The sequence below is a fragment of the Lithobates pipiens genome, unplaced genomic scaffold (assembly GCF_037356315.1).
Source record: "Lithobates pipiens isolate NorthernLeopardFrog02 unplaced genomic scaffold, aLitPip1_a1.2 Scaffold_25, whole genome shotgun sequence".
NCBI lineage: Eukaryota > Metazoa > Chordata > Amphibia > Anura > Ranidae > Lithobates > Lithobates pipiens.
The window spans coordinates 220957473-220977468 of record NW_027507787.1 but is presented as its reverse complement, the minus strand read 5'-3'; the positions used below and the strand labels follow the sequence as shown (position 1 = coordinate 220977468).

The following is a 19996-nucleotide window of genomic DNA, read 5'->3' as shown; positions in this document are numbered from 1 at the left end:
TGTGGTTTGAACACCGTTTTCATATGTGGGCGGGACTTGCGTATGCGTTCGCTTCTGCATGCGAGCACATGGGGACAAGGGCGCTTTAAAAAAAAAAAAAAAAATGTTATTGTTCATTTTACTTTATTTATTTTAGTTTGACTTTTTTTTTCCCCAAAAATAAATTTTTTGATCACTTTTATTCCTATTACAAGGAATGTAAACATCCCTTGTAATAGGAATAGGGCATGACAGGTCCTCTTTACAGTGAGATATGGGGTCAATAAGACCCCACATCTCACCTCTAAGCTGGGAAGCCTGGAAAAAAAAAAAAAAGATTCTGGATTTGATAGTATTGGCGAGTCAGTAGAAGCACCGGAGGGCAGAGGGAGGGGGGGGCGGGTGTCTATGGCTGGGTATTGCAGGGTATCAACGACTATGGCTGGGTATCTCAGAGTATGGCGTTGCAGAGTATTGCGTTGCAGAGCATTGCAGGATATTGGAGGGTGTTGCAGAGCATTGCAGAGTGTTGCACGGTATTGGCGGGTGTTGCAGAGCATTGCAGGGTGTTGCAGGGTGTTGCAGGGTGTTGCAGGGTGTTGCAGGGTGTTGCAGGGTGTTGCAGGGTGTTGCAGGGTAATGCAGGGTATTGAGTGGTTAATTTTCGGTGAGCAGCGATGTGGGCACTGCAGATGCAGCCCACATCGCTGCTGACACCGATCTCTTCCCCCTCCGCTGTTCCGATCGGTACAGAGAGGGGGAGGGAGGAACCGGCGTCATAACATGACGCCGGTTTGTTTACAAGTGATCACTCCATCATTTGACGGAGCGATCACGTGGTAAACGGCCGGCGGTCAAGGATGCTCTCGAGTGCGTGCCCCAGGGGGCGCGCGAGAGCGGAATTCTGGGAGGACGTCATATGACGGCCTCCCAGAGTTAAGAAACCGCCCTGAAGCCGTCATTCGGCTATAGGGCGGTTATTAAGTGGTTAAAGAAGTAAAGCAAGGTCCAGACATGCTTGCCTCAACTGTGGGTTAAAAACAACCCTTTCATAGGTTGAGGCGTATGTTCAATCAAAGACAGAGAGATGAGGTGGGTTTAGCCATAAATATACAAAAGATATCATTTGTTTTATACTTGATGTATTAATATGTATTTTTCTCTGTTTTTGTTGCACAACTAAAGTTGTCGAATTATAGGTTCTTAAATCTAAAACAAACCCTCACGTTCTTTCCTGAAGAAGCCATGCAGCAAAACATGTAGAAAACATGAACATGACCACAGTAAATCATTGTCATTAAAGCGGAGTTCCGCTTAAAAAAAAATTTAAAGTCAGCATCTACGAATACTGCAGCTGCTGACTTTTAATAATGGGACACTTACCTGTCCCAGGGTCCAGCGATGCAGGAGGATCGAAGCCCCGCTCATCTCCCCCTCCACTTGGCGGCACCGGCATTGTAACTGTGAGAGCGCCCGGCTGTGACTTCACAGCCCAGCACACACTGCGTGAGCCGAGCAATCATCTGGGACCTGTGACGTGTCCCAGATGATTGCCTAGAGGGAGGGGGGAGAGGGGATCTTCCTTCTGGCGCCAAAGGGGCGCCAGAAGGAAGTGGGAGCAAGAACCCTCTAAAAAGAGGGCATCAGCTCCCCCCCCCCCCCCAAAAAAAAAAAATGACATGCCAAATGTGGTATGTCAGGGGGTCACCTTCTCTTTAAAGCGGAAGTTCCATTTTTGAGATGAACTCCGCTTTAATAGGATGTTTTGCACACACCTATGGCCATGATTGATTATATTTTAGAAAAATTGTATATAAAGTTGCGCTAAAAATACTTGAAAATAAAAGTGAAAAACTTAATACAAATCACTAAAATTACAAATCAAAAAAACATCCTGTGTAAAGTTCAATCAAGAAAAAAGGAGTCTTTGTAATCAGGGACTCTCTATTCCCAAGAGAGACCAATGAATAGGGAAATCGATCCTTTTTACGAATTCAGTGTAATCTTCTTACAAATCCAGAACTGAAAAAGGTTTGACTCTTACCGCAATGGGTGGACTCCAAATCAACGGAGTCTTTAACGCGAGCAGACAGCCCTCTGCAGGGTTCTTTTGCGTGTAATCCGTTCCGGTGTGCTACTAGACACATGGATAGATGCGGATCATTCGAAGGTAACCAGGCTAGATCGAAATGGTTCTGGAAACCATCGTACGTCCTACTTCTCCTCTCGATCACCGTAGAAAGTGGCTATCCGATCTCCCCATATGTCTGGAGTTTTATCTATAGCTCCCCAGCGAATCGTCCGATGTCAAGGTTTTTCAATACGCAAACCTGTAGTAAAACACAAGACACTCGGGCCTCCCGGCCACGAGCGAAGGGAAGGGGAAAACAAAGAAGGACTCCGATCGTGAACGTACCGTTAAGCAGTTGGCAATTTTATTAAAAAAATTCTAACATACAACAGACCAAAGGTATGACCGAATAGGTCCGATTCTAAAAAAAATTTTTTAATATACAGTAGACCAAAGGTATGACCGAATAGGTCCGATTCTAACAAAATAAAAAAGATATGCATAAAAAAACGGTTAAAATAAGAACAAATATACACCCGTGCTAGGGAATATTCTAAGCGTGGTGGTATCAGCACAAACGGATTATATTTTATGCTTTTTATTTTATGCTTTTGGTTTTATGACATTGTTCATTTAATCAAATGTGTATATTGTTGTAATTTGCATATTGTTGTTTCAATACTTTGCACCTATAAAGTCCCATATCTCCCAAATGTTTGCTCTTATCTAAACGGGATGTTGGTGCCATATCTTTTTGTAGATCCTGATCCTGATCTCTGACCACATCATTTAATACATGGCTATAGTTATTGGGCAAAAAGCAATCTGCCAAAACCAGTCACATTTTCCAAAGGTGTTTGTAATATTAAAAAAAAAAAAAAACAATTGACATCGCACCCGCCATTTCAAAATGTGGAGAAAAGGGAATAAAAGTTTGACCAAGCAGAACCATATTAATGGTTATAATGTAAAAACAATCATTCAGCCATACATTCTTTGCTTATACTTTAGCGCTTCAGCTACCTTTTTGGAAATAAATGTAAGCAAAGTAACAGGACTGTTAACCCCTTGATGCCAATGTAACGCAAATATGCTGCCTTCTGGTTCAAGGGGTTGTACCATTTTATTTAGAGCCAATGGTTGGCTTTCTTGTAATAACCAATGCAGGTAATCAGCTGCTCGGCCATTATTACAAGCAGCGGGAGGGCATGTCTTCCCCCAGCCCCCCCCTTCCGCGGGCTTGCCTGTCACACCGGGAGACCAGAGCAACACACTGGCACGTCCCCTGGCTGGCCGAAGACCTGAATACAGCCGGAATCGGTCTTTGATCTAGTAACCCGGAAGCGATGTCATGACATTATTTCCAGTTAACTGGAGCCTTAAAGGTGCCAGATTTAAAACACAAAGTCAGTATTCAAAGCAGCCAAACTTGGCATTTTGAATGCTTTTAAGTGCAGAGGAGGGATTCTGGGGTTTTATAGACCCCAGATCCCTTCATAAAGAGTACCTGTCATGCCTATTACTATCACAAGGAATGTTTACATTGCTTGTGACAGCAATAAAAGAGTTCAAAATGTTTTTTTTTTAAAGGGGACCATGTAAAAATTCAGAAAAAAATATAAAATAATTTAAAGCGCCTTATCCCTTTTGTGATCGTGCACAGAAGCGAACGCATACCTTAGTCGCACCTGCAAATGTAAACCGTGTTCAAACCACACATGTGAGGTATTGTTGCGATTGTTAAAGTGAGAGCAATAATTCTAGTACTAGCTCTGTAGCTCTAAACTGGTAACCGTTAAAAGAATTTTAAAGCGAGAGATTAAGTATCGTAGTTTGTTGCCATTCCATTAGTGTGCAATTTTTTTAAAGCATGACATGTTGGGTATCTATTAACTCGGTGTAACATCGTCTTTCACATTATACAACAAAAATTGGACTAACTTTACTGTTTTTGGAGGGGGGGGGTTTCATTCATGAAAGTATATCCCAAAAAATTGAGTTTGAAAGACCGCTGCGCAAATACCATGGGCCATAAAATATTGCAACGACCCCCATTTTATTCTCTAGGGTCTCTGCTTGGGCTAGATCTGGGTGAGAATCATTTGGCTACACATTTTATATCCAACCTGGAAATTGGATGGTAGGATTCATACTATAGTTTCTTTTTACCAGTAGTAGTAAATGGGCTATTGAGAGCCTCATTCATGGAGCCTGGTAGGTGTTCATATTCAAATGTCTCTAGCAACACACCATGAAGGTGGGGGTGAGCATATCATTGGGGACGAAAATGGTGGTATCGGATATTTCCTCTTTTGTAATTGAATTCTCTAAAGATAATTTTTGCTCCTGGTCACTGAATGTTCGAAGGATCACCGTTTGAAACATGTTAGACGTTCCACCCGTTTTTAGGGTTGAACTTATAACCTGTCCCTGCTCCTGCCTCCGTTCTTGCGCTCCCCCCCTCTCACCGTGACAGCATCTGAGAGATCTTCTCCCTGCACCTGCAATCACAATTCAAAAACAGGGCTCCGTTTACATGGCTGCATCATTCATTCATTCACAGTTTCTTGTGAATCGATGAACTACAAGTACCATCAGCAACCACAGCAGACAGCTTGTAGTTCTGAATACACTGTGAGTGCCCTTGTAGTTCATTCACAAGCCCTGCAGCGTTCAAACTGACCGCCAGTATGGAAGTACTGGCTGAAAGCTGCAGGGCTTGTCTGCAAAAGCCTGACATTGCACCCCTGATCCACTCATCCTTTTTAAGTGTGAAAAATATGCAAAAAATCAGAAAGGGGCACATACTTTTTCACAGCACTCAAACTGATCTCAGCCAACATATCAGTCAACATTCCATATTTTACAGAAGACAGTGTGAGCTGTAAATCATCTGAAGCTTTGCTTTGGTAAAATACAGATATTAACATTCTTTTCATTTGCCAAGAAGAGAATCTTCTGCATCAAATGATACCGTTTCAGACGACTAAAGGGGATCTTTCAGTGTTCTTAATAAGCCTTTCACGAAGTGTAAACTATTTACGACTGAACAATTTGGTGTAAATCTGTTTATCAGTTGAGAAGGAATACTTGAGCCTAAAATAGAATGCTGTTGTGCATTTGCTTCTAAACTGATCACAAAATAACCCCAGGTCAGTTTTAGAAAACAACAAAGAAATGATTGTGTCCCCTTTCCTCTATGGTCCCTTGCACAGGGAGCCATCTAGGAGCTGTGTGACCATTCTGGCCCCGCCCACAAGGGACAATGCAGCATCCAACCCGCCAATATCTATGGCAAAGTGTACCTACGTTCCAGACCTTCATCGCTGAACCTACAGGGCCCTAAACCTGGGAACCATTCAGCTATAGCCACAAGTCTGCCATAGACTTTGACAGGCTCCCCGATGCACCTGTGCCCCCAGAGCTCACTAAAAGGCTGGGAGGGGCTCACTACTCCTAGACAACCCCATGTGCAAGGGGCCCATGAAAAAGCTGTTACCAGTGTGGGTGGATACAAACCCTGCATAAAGCTGGCCATACATTATACAATTTTTTTTATTAATTTAGATTTGCTTTCAGCTATGTAGTACAAGGGCCTGATTGCATACAAATTGTAAGTGTTTAGGTTTGACTTAATATTGTATGGTTTTGGTGAATCTAAAGGAAAATTGTTCAATGTATGGCCAGCCTAACTTAAGAGCCAATGAGTTTAAAACAGAATAGGCATATAAAACAAGTTCAGCCAACAGATAGCCATTCATAGCTTCTAACATAGTGTGTGTAGCAGCCCCCCCCCCCCCTAATACTTGCCCTGAGCCCCATCTCTATCCAGTGATGTCCACGATTCCCTCGGCCATCCTGATTGGCTGGGGCACAGTCGCAGCGCCATTGGCTCCCGCGGCTGTCGATCAAAGTCAGTTAGCCAATCAGGGGAGAAAGGGGGCAGGGCCGGTCTGGGCTCTGTGTCTGGCTACACAGAGCTCTGACTCGGCTTGGGTGCCCCCATAGCAAGCTGCTGGTCTATGGGGGCACTCATCAGGAGGGAGGGGCCAGGAACAGCAAAGAGGGACTTGAGAAGAGGAGGATCCGGGCTGCTCTGTGCAAAACCAACTGCACAGGGCATGTAAATAAAACAAAATTTTTATTTTTAAAAGCAAGACTTTACAATCTGTTTAAAGCAGAATTCCATGCACATAGAAAAAAAAAATCATGCAGCTATCTGTTCAATTAAAGTATACTTTTTAAAAAGCCAGCTAGTTTTGGATTCTGAATTTGACTTGGTATCAGCCTCTTGTTATCCAGCGTACAGCAGAGCTCAGATTGGGAGAGGTGGCACTAAGACAATCGGTTTTGCTGCAATGCTCATATGGTGCTAACATGTTGGCAGGAGGAGTTAAAGTGACAGAAGGATGAGCTCATCAGCCTGTCGCTGCTCCTTCACCATCCAATCACAGGCAGGCAGCATGGAAAAGATTTATTTTGATTCCTCTGTCTGGTAGAGTTGTGTAATTCTCAGTAATAATTAGACAGATACGCAGTTCTTTGGGAAGGAAAGCGGTTCCCATGTTTGTATTTGATTTGTGTAATTTACATGTTTGGCCATCGTTCATCTTTGAAGAAGTATTAAATGAGAAGTATGGTGTTATGAAAAAGACCAACATCTATACTCGCCTCTAATGCTGCAGCATCCGTATGATTCTGCAGCTGTCCCAAGTCGGCTCCAAGACCAAGAAATGAGCAATCACATGACCGCTGATCAGTCCATTCTCGGTCTCACTAGACGAGCATTGAGCTGGGGAACCAGCTGTCAGTCAGGGAGCCGGATATTGTTGGGATCTTTCCAGAGACTGGAGTGGCTCATATGCTGATGGCCTGTAATAGCGGACTATGGGTCACAGGAGAACAAAACTTAAGTCTACTATGATCCAAAAGAGAAAGCAGCTACAAATACTTACCTGTCCAGGTCTCCCGCAATGTCAACACCCGACGCCGATCTGTCTCTCGGGTGGTGGTGCCACCATCTTCGGTAAGGGAATCGTGAAGTCTTCACAGCCCGGTTCCCTACTGCGCATGCGTGAGTCTCGCTGCACGATCCCGCTGGTCCCTGCTGTCTTCTGGGACCTGTGTGTCTCCCAGAAGACAGCGGGGGGGTGGGGGGGTCGCTGGATATGGGATAGATGGCCGCAGATACTGCAGCTATCTATGCCCGGAAGTGGGAGCAAATACCTAAACTATACAGGTTTCTGCTCCCCAAAGGTGCCAAATGTGACACCGGAGGGGGGGAGGATTCCGAAAAGCGGAAGTTCCATTTTTGGGTGGAACTCCGCTTTTAAATGCGATGGCTGAACTAGTTTTTTTTTTTTTCTAGGCTTGCTTTTATTTTCACCTGGTGATCCAGCCGGTGAGTCTGTTATTTTTCAACAGACTCCAGCAGTTTTAGCAGTTGCAGAGTTGAGTCAAACAATTTACTACTGACAGGGGTGCTTACAATGATCAGCTTTTATATAAAACCTTCATTCCAAAAGGAACAGAATTGTTTGCTGTAATTGCTTAGAAAGTGTAAATTTCCCATTTGACAATGTTGCTGTTCAATGGTGCCTCTGTGCTTCTTTATCTAGAGTGGGGGCATTCTAATACAGGAGGTGTTTCTTAAAAAAAGAAAACAAATGCAGCCACCAGATGTAATGATTGATAAGCTACAACATAGAAAATGTTTGGTTCTGGGATTAATACCACTTTAAGGCATAGTAATGATTTGCAGCTTTTAAAATTAAAACTTTCTAAATAAATAAAATAGTTTGGATGTGTATTAATTAATTTAATTGGGAGTTTAAAGAAGAAGTAAACTCTGATGGGTTTTACTTCCACTTTTGCTCCCTGCAAAGCCTGCAAATTAGATGCATAATGGGCTAGTATCCCTCACATACTAGCCTATTATGTGACACCTGCAAACGAAGCCATCGCTGTCCCCTGTGCAGGCTGAGTCCATCTTCCCCCCTCTTCCTTCCAGGGGCCACAAACTCCGGCTCTGTGACTGGCCGGAGCCGCGTGATGTCTGTCCCGTGCATGCAGGCGGGAGCCGTCGGTAATGGCACACGCTGGTGGAAGAAATGGCACGGAGGTCCGTTTCTTCCCAGCGAATGTGCTGATTACATCATTGGCGCACTACAAGTGACGTATCTCCTAAACGATGCACGCTTAGGAGATACTACCTATAGGTAAGCTTTATTCTAGGGTTACCTATAATTAAGTCACTAGGGAGGGTTTACAGCCACTTTAATGCTGGGTTCACACCATTGCGAATTGGGTGCGAATTCGCAATAGCAGGAGATTTTGACCGGCTCTCTATGTAGCCGGGTTCACATCTCCGCGGCTCCGGTGTGAATTTTTGTTTTTTGGTGTCTCTTTTCAGGTTGGAATTCAGCCAAAAATTCGGGATGATATCAGACCAGAAACGGTGTACCAGGATGCACCGGACCCCTGCTGGGAGCCGCATGTGGCGATGGTGTGAACCGTGCCTTAGGTGGGATCCAACTTGTGAGACCCCCAAGACGCATGACATGTAAAATCCCATGTTAGTCAATGAGAGCTGTGTTAATTGGCACTACTGAAGTCGCTGCGACTTTAAAAAAGGTTCTTGTACTACTTCAAGGCGACTTCTATCCGACTTGTGCCCATAGACATTAATGGGAGTCACCAAGTTGGATCCTCATCTTAATTGATGTGATTTTGGATCTGACATTACAGGAAAATTACCCAGGCATTCCCTGAAAGTCACTTTAAGTCGTCAACAAGTCGCCTGGAAAAGTTGCACAGTAAGTCGCAGCAGTGTGAACTGAGCCTAAATTAGCACGCTCACAATTCAAAGCTGTCCTTGGTCTCCTGCAGTCATTTTGGTATTTCAATCCTGCTAAAACATTTAGAGGAGTTGTAAAGGCAGAGGTTTTTTTTTTTTTTTTTTTTAGCTAAAAAAGCCTTCTGTGTGTAGCAGCACCCCCTAATACTTATTTGAGCCCCATCTCTCTCCAGCGATGTCCGCGAGTGTCTTGGCCATCCAGGACTCTCCTCCTGATTGGCTGAGACCACAGCAGTGGTGCCATTGGCTCCTGCAGTTGTCAAGCAAATTCAGGCAATCAGAAGAGAGAGGGGGTGGGGCCAGGTAGAGCTGCATGACTAATCATTAGAAAAAATTGTGATCTTGATTCAAACCCCCCCCCCCCCCCCCACAGTCTCTGTGCAGAATTTCCAGATTCGTTCATGTAACAAGCGTAGAGAGTTCTCTGCTCACTCGGCTGTCAAAAGGGGGAGGAAAAAAAAGGGGGCAGCCTGCCAAGTTTCTTACAATGTTGTCCCCGCTGGTAGATAACTATAAACATTGTAACTTTTCATTCTTGGATCAAAGGAATGAACTTCGGTCTGTAGCTGATATCAGTTTAACCGCTTAGACTAAACATTTTTCTGACACTTGTTTCTTACAAAGTTAAAATCAGTATTTTTTTTTTATAGAAAATTTACTTGGAACTCCCAAACTTTATACAGTGTAACCTTGGATTATGAGCATAATCCGCCCCAGGAGAATGCTTGTAATCCAGAGCACTCGCATATCAAAGCGAGTTTCCCCATAGAAGTCAATGGAAGCGAAGATAATTCGTTCCGCATTGACTTCTATTACATGCAACACCGCATGTGGCCAGAGGTGAGGGGGCATCGGAGAGCCCTGGAAATACTCAGGAACAGCTCGGCTGAACTTGGAAAGGCTCGGGAACGGAGTATTTCCGAACCGTTCTGAGTGTCCCCGGCGCCCCCATACCTTTTGACCAAATGCGGTACTGCACCGCCCATTAGCTTGAATTCTGAGACAACACTCGCAAACCAAGTCAGAATAATAAAAAAAAGTTACTAGTCTTTCAAAACACTCGTTAACCACGTTGCTCGTAAACCAAGGTTCCACTGAATATATTTTTTTTTAGCAGAGACCCTAGGGAATAAAATGGCGATTGTTGCAATATTTTATGTCGCACTGTATTTGTGCAGCGGTCTTTCAAATACAATTTTTTGGGGAAAAAATACACTTCAGTGAATTAACCACTGCAATACCGGACCTATTCTGGCCCTTCTCTTCTACATGTAAAAATCATCATTATTTTGCTAGAAAATTACTCAGAACCCCCAAACATTATATATGTTTTTTTCACAGACACCCTAGGGAATAAAATGGCGGTCACTGCGACTTATCCTGCACACTATTTGCGCAATAATTTTTCAAATGCCTTTTTTTGGGGAAAAAAACGTTTTTGTGAATTAAAAAATAACAAAACAAAACAGTAACGTTAGCCCGATTTTCTTTGTATAATGTGAAAGATGATGTTATGCCGAGTAAATGGATAGGCAACATGTCACGCTTTAAAATTGCGCACACTCGTGGAATGGCGCCAAACTTCGGTACTTTTAAAACTCCATAGGCGACGCTTTGAAAATTTTACAGGTTACTTTATTTTTTTATTTTTGCACTTTTTTTTTTTAATCACTTGTAAATGTAAACATCCCTTGTAATAGGAATCCATGTGACAGGTCCTCTTTTTATGGAGAGATGCGGGATCAATAAGACCCCCACATCTCTCCAGGCTGGAAAGCATAAGATCATGAACAATTCACCAATCTCTTGCTGACAGCCGCGATCGTGGCTTTTACTTCTGGGAACCCGGGTGTGAGGTCATAACATCGCGCCCGGGCCTCCGACGGTCATAGAGATGAGTGGTGACCATCTGGTCACCAGAAATCTCTATCGTCGTCACCTGGCACTGGCTGATTCTTTCTCCGGGCCCCCTATGGCATGGGAGAGCCCGGAGACGCACCGGGTGGCAGCCGGAGGGGAGGGATGCCCCCTCCCGCCGCCTAGAAGAACGATCAAGCCGCAGAGATGCGGCTATGATCATTCTTATCATGCATAGAATCATTAGGCTGGAAATAATATCTGATGCCTGTAGCTGCAGGCATCATTCAGATATCCCCACACAATGTCAAGGACGTCATGTGACGCCCTAAGGTATTGAAGTGGTAACAAAAAAATCTAAACAGTAAAGTTAGCCCAATTTTTTTGCATAATGTGAAAGATGATGTTGCGCCGCAAGAATCATGAGAATATCATGATCCTTATTCTAAGCCAAAAAAATCACGATTCTCGTTTTAGCCAGAATTGTACAGCTCCAGGGCCGCATCAGAGCTCCTTGTCTGAATAGATACATGGAGCTGTGACTCGGCTTGGGTGCCTCCATAGCAAGCTTCTTGCTGTAGGGGGCACTGGAAAGGAGGGAGAGGTCAGGAACAGCGAGGAGGGACCCGAGAAGAGGAGGATCTGGGCTGCTCTGTGCAAAACTAACTGCACAGAGCAAGCAAGTATAACATGTTTGTTTTAAAAAAAAAAAAAAAAAAAAAAAAAAAAAAAGAGACCTTACAATCACTTTAAAGTGGGGTGCCCATTTAAAAAAAAAAATAAAAATTTTAAAGTCAGCAGCTACAAATACTGCAGCTGCTGACTTTTTTAATAATCGGACACTTACCTGTCCCAGGGTCCAGCGAAGCGGGGTAATGAAGTCCCGCTCGTTCCCCCCTCCGTTCGGGGGCGCCGGCATTGTAAGTGTGGGCGCCTGGCTGTGGCTTCACAGCCAGACACCCACTGTGCATGTGCCGTGAGTAGCCGCGCAATCATCTGGGAACTGTCACGTGTCCCAGATGATTGACAGGAGGGAGGGGGCGGAGCTGGGCCCTTTCTGTGCCGAGGGGAAGTGATGTCGCCAGCCCAGGCACTGAAGTAGGCAGACTACGAGGGACCCTCTAGCAACATTCATTTAGAGGTGACTTAACCACATCAATACCAGGCGCTTAAACACCTTCCTGCCCAGACCAATTTTGAGCTTTCTCCGCTGTCGCAATTTGAATGACAATTGCGCGGTCATGCTACACTGCACCAAAATTAAATTTGTATCATTTTTTTCCTCCACAAATGGAGCTTTATTATAGTGGTATTTGATCACCTCTACGCTTTTTACTTTTTGCTAAACAAATAAAAAAAAAAAACGAAAATTTTGAAAAAAAAATGTTTTTTTGTTTCAGAGTGAGGAAAAGCCGATCACTGGCTCTTCCTATTTACACTGTGATCAGCCGTGATTGGACATGGCTGATCACGTGGTAAAGAGTCTCCGTCGAAGACTCTTTACCGAGATCATAGTTGCGGGGTGTCAGACTGACACCCCACAACAACAATCGTCGCGATGCGCGCCCCCGGGGGCACTCAGCGGCTCAAAATCCTAAGGACTGTCTATGATGTCCAGTCAGGATTTTGAAACCACGTTGCCGCCGTCATTTGACAATGGGTGGGCGGGAGACAAGTGGTTAAAAAAAAAAATTCCAATTTTTTTTTATTTATTTTTTTAGGAATATTAATGATTTTTTTTTATTTATTTTTTTTTTTGTGTGCAATCACACTTTAATTTGAATTGTTCTCTTAATTTTTTTTTTAGACCTGCTTCAGTCCATGTTAATCCAGACAGAAGTGCCTGCAGAGAACATGATGACGTTTCCTTCTGGGGACAGTGAAGGTGCCACATCAAGACCACAAGACCTCCTTCCACCACCTTATTCAGAAGATCGCGTCACTGCAGACGACGGTGTGGATAGCCCCCCTGACATGCCAAGGCCGCAGGCCGTGGGTGCAGCGTGCCGCCTCCTTCAGGATGTAAAAGACGGCGTTACAGGTGCCTCTAAGACGTCCGTGAATGAAGACACAGACAACTCGCAGAGCGATCATAAAAAGTCGCGGCACCGTTCAGATTCCCCCGACAGCGAGATGGCAGAGGAGCAGACATACCATGGCAGCACGCAGCCGGACGGAGAGCTGGCACAGCAGTGACTGGTCCCCGCTTTGTGCCCTCAGACCAATAAATAGGGATTCTGGCAATGTAACGTGGAATGTAAGCAATGTGAAGCTGTCAGCTATTTGGGAGTTTCCCAGCCACTTATGTGTGAGCTTTTAACTCCCGTCAGCTTCCTGTACTCACTGATTTCTGCAACATCAGTTCTGTTGAGCTGAAAGTACACTGAGCTGCCTGTCATATATCTCATGTATATTTCGAGCCAGTACTGTCAACCTTGTGGAGACATTATGTACATTAAAGGGATGACTTGGTAAATAAGGGAGGCGGGACATGCAATTCACAGCCTACTTTTTTTTTTTTTTTTTCTCTCATTAGTGGTTACAACTAACCCCTCTGCTGCCAAAAGCATTCACACAGCAGCCCCCGGGGGGCTATTACGCATTTTGAGGGAGCACAAAAAAAAAAGAATATTTTGACATTAGGGGTTTTCTGCTCTGGTTCCTTGGCTAATTCAGGATCCATTTTGCCAGCCATTGCTTAATCCTCCTAATGCCTCATTCTGTATTCACCGATCCATGCTTCTTTTAAATTATATGATCGTTTTACTAAATTGCACATTAGCCCTTTACCCTTGGAAATTCGTGTTTTTTTTTTTTTTGTTTTGTTTTTTTAATATCTATTGGTTGAGTAAATTGTTATAGATGAAGGTTTCACTGATTACAACTTCACATGAAATGCAAAATTTCGCTCAACTCTTCTAAGATCACATACAACTTGTCCTACCAACCTCAACTTTTTAGGTACATCCTGAGCAGTAGAAACCAAAGTGTCCACTGTCTGCATATGCCAAGTGGTAATGCTAACAAATAAAAAAAAAAAAAAATTATATATATATATATATATATATATATATATATATATATATATATATATATATATATATATATATATATATATATATATATATATATATATATATATATATATATATATATAATCATTTTTTTTTTTTTTTTTTTTTTTTTTTTGGTGTGGGGGCTCAGCTTAAAACAGATCCTACACAAGCTTTTAGGACACTCCACGTGCAACCCCCAGGTGAAGACATCACTTGCATAGTTCTGTTTTTATTGGTGTGAATACAGCAATGGATCCGTCATTAAGCTGCCGGCCATATAACTTCGTTATCCAGTTTCTCGATTGAAAGAAACTTTGCGATCCGTTCTTCAGTTTCTTCCCCTCTACCATAATGTGACAGTGAGTACAGTGGGTTCAAATGTTTAAAAAAAAATGAGTTGCGTTTTTTAAATAAATTGACTAAATATTATCCCTGTAAATCCAAGAAGAAGGAAAACACGTTTTGGAGCAACATAAATCTAAAGAAGATCACGGTGGGGTCCACTGCTGGTTGCTGGACTATGTTCTGTTTTTTTTTGTTGGCGCATCAAAGCCGGACGGAAAAGAAAGAAAGTGGAGTTTACTGCCGATTTAAATTTGCCTGGACAATGGTATCTAAATGCCTGTCTTATCCATGGACTGGTGCAAATGTTTTTCAGCCTTAAGACTGGTACAAATCAAACATAATAAATGTGCTTTAGTTTATTGAACGTGGTCCCAGATTATGTGCCTGATCAGTATTTTCTTCTGAAATCGGTTTATTGGGGACAATTTTCATGAAATTTGTGAGGAGGGGAAATGGGGGAGGGGTTGCCTATGTAGGCTGTGTGCCGTCCTTATCAAACATGACGACAATGACAGCCTGTGTGTCATTTTGCTAGGTGCAATACAGTTAGGTCCGTATGTATTTGGTCACAGGCACAATTTTCATTGCAGGCACAATTTTCATACTTTTTGGCTCTCTATGCCACCAGAATAAAATTAAAACGAAACAATCCAAATTAATTTGAAGTGCCCGACTTTCAGCTTTAATTCAAGGGGTTGAACGTAAATATCCAATACCAAATTTAGGAAGTGCAACCATTTTTTTTATACACGGTCCCCCTATTTTCAGGGGCTCAAATGTAATTGGACAAATTAATATAATCATAAATAAAATGTAAATTTTTTAATTATTTTGTTGAGAATCTTTTACTGGCAATGACTGCCTAAAGTCTGGAACCTATGGACATTACCAAAGACTGGGTTTCCTCCTTCCTGAGCCTGCTTTGCCAGGCTCTAACTGCAGCCGTCTTCATTTGTTCTTTGTGGGTCTCAATTGGGTTGAGATCAGGCGATTGACTTGGCCATTGCAGAATATTCCACTTCTTTTCCTTCAAACACTCCTGGGTTGCTTTTGAAGTGTGTTTTGGATCATTGTCCATCTGTACTGTGAAGCGCCATCCAATCAACTTTGCTGCATTTGGCTGAATCTGGGCTGACGGTATATCTTTAAACAGTGCAGAATTCATCCAGCGTCTTCTGTTACATCATCAATAAACACCAATGACCCAGTGCCACTGGAAGCCATGCATGCCCATGCCATCACACACTGTAAGCTCCACTGTGTTTTACACCTGATGTTGTGTGCTTTTGGATCATGAGCTGTTCCAAGCCTTCTCCACACTTTTTTTCTTCCTGTCGTTCTGGTACAGATTAATCTTAGTTTCATCCATCCAAAGAATGCATTTCCAGAACTGGTCTGGCATTTTTAGATTTTTTATTTATTTTTTGACAAAGTTTAATCTGGCTTTTCTATTCTTTAGGATTATGAATGGTTTGCACTTTGTGGTGAACCCTTTGTATTTTGCTCTCGTGAAGGCTTGTCTTAATTGTAGACTTTGACAATGATACGTCCACCTCCTGGAAAGTGTCCTTCACTTGTCTAGATGTTATGAATGGGTTTTTCTTTACCATAGAGAGGATCCTGCGATCATCCACTACTGGTGTCTTCTGTGGACATCCAGGCTTTTTTTTATGTTGCTGAGCTCACCAGTGCATTCTTCTTTCCTCAGAATGTACCAAACTGTTGATTTGGCCATGCCTAATGTTACTGCTATTTCTCTGATGGATTTGTTTCATATTTGAAGCCTTACAATGGCCTGTTTCACTTGTATGGACAGCTCCTGGTTTTTTTTTTTTCTGCAGATTGTTGTCTTCAGATTTACCAAAACCATATAATATGAGGTCAAACCTTAGGCGTTTCAATCTGTATTCAATCAGGCAGGCCCTCGCACTACATGGTTTTGGTAAATCTGAAGACAAAAATATGCAGAAAATCGAATGTGTATGGGGCCTAAGAATCAACTCTATACCTCCTTCTTCTTTTCTTTTTTTTTTTACCTGCTTAATTGATGAAGAAATGATGGAGTAGTAGCCCACACCTGGCCATGAAACAGCTTTTGATTCAATTGTCCAATTACTTTTGGTATCTTGAAAATAAAGGTGGGGGGTGTCTATTCTTGAGCTGTAATTCCTAAACCCTCCGATTTGGATGTAAATACCCTCAAATTAAACCTGAGAGTGCCAGAAGAACATCATCTTCTGGGGTCCCCTCGCGGCTCCTCCCCGCATCAGGTAACCCGCTGGGAGAAGCGCTCTCCCGAGGGGGTTACCATGCAGGCACGCTCACGAGTCCAGCATTTGCGTCCACAGACACCAGTGCCGGACTCCGCCCCTGCTCCCGGCGTCATTGGATTTGATTGACGGCAATGGCTGCGCTGCTATCAATCTATCCAGTCAAGAGGCGGGACCCCGGGCCCGTGGAGAGAGGGACAGCGTGTCCCTGCTAAGGAGATGAAGGGGCTCAGGTAAGTAAACGGTGGGGGGGGGGGGGGGGTTGGGGGGCCGGGGACTGCCAGATAGGATGCATTAAGGTGAAAAAAACACGAGGGTTTACAACCCCTTTAAATATGTTTTAGTAAATGCCTAAAAAAATAAATAAATAAAAACTAAAATTGTGCCTGTGTCCAAATATATATGGACCTAACTGTGTGTGCTTATTTTCTTGGCCTTGGCCCAATCAGACCCTATTTTATTCAAACTGATCATCTCGATTTACATTTCTTCAAGGTTATTTTAAAGCGGGTTTATTTAATTACTGGCTGAGTGTATGCATGCCATTCAGTGGTTGCCTAGCTAATGTTGCAGGATGTTTAAAAAACAAACAAAAGGTTACATCGCTCTGTGAGGTCACTGATCACTTTTATTCACTGAATATGTACATTGTATTGCTGCCTTAAATTACATTTAAAATAGATTTTGTTTTCAGATTTGCACACTGTCAAATACTTAACCTCATTAAAAAAAAAAAAAAAAAACGTTTTGACATAGTTTGCAACTGGTAAGTACTCGTGTGCTGGTCAAAGAGCGCCGGTCTGGAATGCTCTAGGGCAGGGGTCTCAAACTGGTGGCCATCCAGCTGTTGTGGAACTACGAGTCCCATGAAGCATTGCAAGGCTGACAGTTACAAGCATGATGGGACTAGTAGTTTTGCAACAGCTGGCGGGCCGCTGGTTTGAGACCCCTGCTCTCGGTTCTGTTTAATGGGGAACCATAATGGTTTTGTCAGTTGTTTTTATTTTATGTTTTATATTTACAATTTTATTACATGAGAAAGGATTCCAAAAGCAATATGGGTTAGCTAAAGGGGCAGCAAAGCAGTCAGTGTGTTTTTATAGGTTCCTTTTTGTTTTTAAATTCCTTTTGTAGTGTCTGATCAGGGATATCTGTTTTGTGATGAATAGAGCTCCACCTGCTGGCAAGATAGAAGACTGCATAATGCTCTATATTTACCAGAATAAAGAAGAAAAAAAAGTTTTTAAATTACTGCCCATATTGAATAGAGCAGGGATATGCAATTAGCGGACCTCCAGCTGTTGCTAAACTACAAGTCCCATCATGCCTCTGCCTCTAGGTGTCATGCTTGTGGCTCTTAAGAGTCTTGCTATGCCTCATGGGAATTGTAGTTCTCCAACAGCTGGTGGTCCACTAATTGCATATCCCTGGAATAGAGGAATACAATACAAAACAGCTAATCATTCTCTTGATATAAAAAGAGCATAGTAATTTAAAGTGCATGTATATTGCCAAGTGGACCTTGATGTACTGAGGAGGGGGACTTTCTCATTTTGGAATGTCCGTCTGTAACATGTTTAGTGAATCCTGCAATGAATAACTGTATTTTACAAGAAGAATAGAGTGATCTTTAATTGCTGGAAAGTATTTGCCGTCATTCTAATAGATGTCTGGGGGCTGGATAGATGGTACATAAGCAATAAGAGTGTCAGTTGCAGTTACCGTTCATGCATAGACACCATTCACACGTTAATCTTTGAACATTCATAAAGCTGAACTCCAGATGAGAAGTCAGGCTTGGAACGAGAGTAGGACGACAGAGGTGGGTGATGAGGAAAGGTACATCCCAGAGGCTCTCAAGGAGGAAAATAAAGAAAAGCGGGGCCGGCACTTCCAGCATAAAATAATTTTTGTGAAATTCCATTAAAAACTAGGACATGACATGCAGCCAGCTCAAAAATGTCAGTAAACATGTTTCACACACACCTGTGCTTAGTCATAGGCAATGAATATGCACAGGTGTGTGAAACGCGTTGACATGCAGCCAGCTCAAAAAGTTCAGCAAACTCGTATCGCACACCCGTGCCTAGTCATTGCCTATGGCTAAGCACAGGTGCGTGAAACCCGTTTACAGAACTTTTTGAGTTGGCTGCATGTCATGGCCTAGTTTTTAATGGAATTTCAATAAAATATTTTATGCTGGAAGTACCACTGCCCTTTTCTTCATCATTCTGCATCTTTTGGCTCTGGACCAAGGCTGGTACCTGACTTGCTTTATACAGTAGTGGAGATCTTATGATTTGCCTGGAACGATCCAATCCCTTTGTTTCACTACTGTCAAAGAGGAAAGTCCTAGAAGTAGACTGATGAGAAGGACATTAGAAAAATATTGGAAGAACGTGTGGTTTGAAAGAAGAGTAGGACAATTGGGGACAAAAGCTGGGGAAGAGGGAAGTTCTGAGACAGATTGGTGGGGGGGGGGGGGTCCCAGAGGCTGTCAGAGGGAAGCCCTAGAAGAGGAGGGTCTTGGTGATGGCAAACCTTGGCACCCCAGATTTTTTTTGGAACTACATTTCCCATGATGCACCCTGCACTCTCAAGTGTAGTTGAGCATCATGGGAAATGTACAGTAATACCCCAGATTGCGAGTAACGCAGTTTGAGTGTTTCGCAACACGAGCTATTATTTTTTTTTTAAGAACCTGACAGTTTGCAAGCATTTTGTCTTGCAAGACGAGCAGGATTAAAGCCAGTGGGGTGTGCAGTATCGCATTTGGCCAGAGGTGCGGGGGCGCCAATATCACTCGGAGCCACGTGCAAATAATCCGTTCCTGCGTGTCTCCGTCTCCCCCCCCCCCCCAATCTCGTGCCACGTGCGGTACTGCATAAAATATAATGGAACAAATAAACATAAAAATGTGGAACAAATTTATCTGAGTTTCCACTGACTCCGAGGGGGAAACTCGCTTTGATATACAAGTGCTTTGGATTACAAGCATTCTTCTGGAACGAATTATGCTTGTAATCCAATCCACTGTATCACTGTAGTTCCAAATCATGTGGGGTGTCAAGGTTCGCCATCACTGGTCTAGGTAATAGGGGTTATAACTAGCGTTGCTGATACACTAAGCATTTGCGTGCGTGTTTATATTTGTGCAATTGCTCCCATACTAGAACCAATCTCTTCAGACTGGCTGGTTTTGCAGTACCATTTTGCCCACACCTTATACATCTTTTTACATTAAAATACTGCCAGGATCTACCTTTTTGGCTGATCTGTCTACCACTGTTACATGATAAACTGCAGTTTCTCCAGTGCTGAGAGTTCAGGAAGGAGGAGACTTTCACTACACGCCCACATGTGATGTCATATCATGTGACCTGGCTTGCTCTGAGAACAAGAAATGTTGTCTCCAGCATAAAAGACACAACTGAGCATGTGCAGGTTGGCTACCCTGCCTTTGTTAGCTGACTTTCCCCAGATAGACAGTCCAGGAAGGGGAGGATCTGTGCATACAGGATCAAACATCCTTTTTACACAATGCAGAAGATTAACCCCTTAC

The 19996-nt window shown here is 43.1% G+C and overlaps 1 protein-coding gene across 1 annotated transcript in view; it reads left to right on the top strand.

Moving 5' to 3' along the window:
• ABRAXAS2 (abraxas 2, BRISC complex subunit) overlaps positions 1-13552 on the top strand; it is a 61010-nt gene extending 47458 nt beyond the window's left edge. Inside the window, exon 9 of the mRNA XM_077455564.1 lies at positions 12571-13552. Coding sequence (XP_077311690.1) covers positions 12571-12959 — 389 coding nt within the window. The 3' untranslated portion in view covers positions 12960-13552. The remainder of the gene's footprint in view (positions 1-12570) is intronic.
• The last annotated feature ends 6444 nt before the right edge of the window (positions 13553-19996 follow it).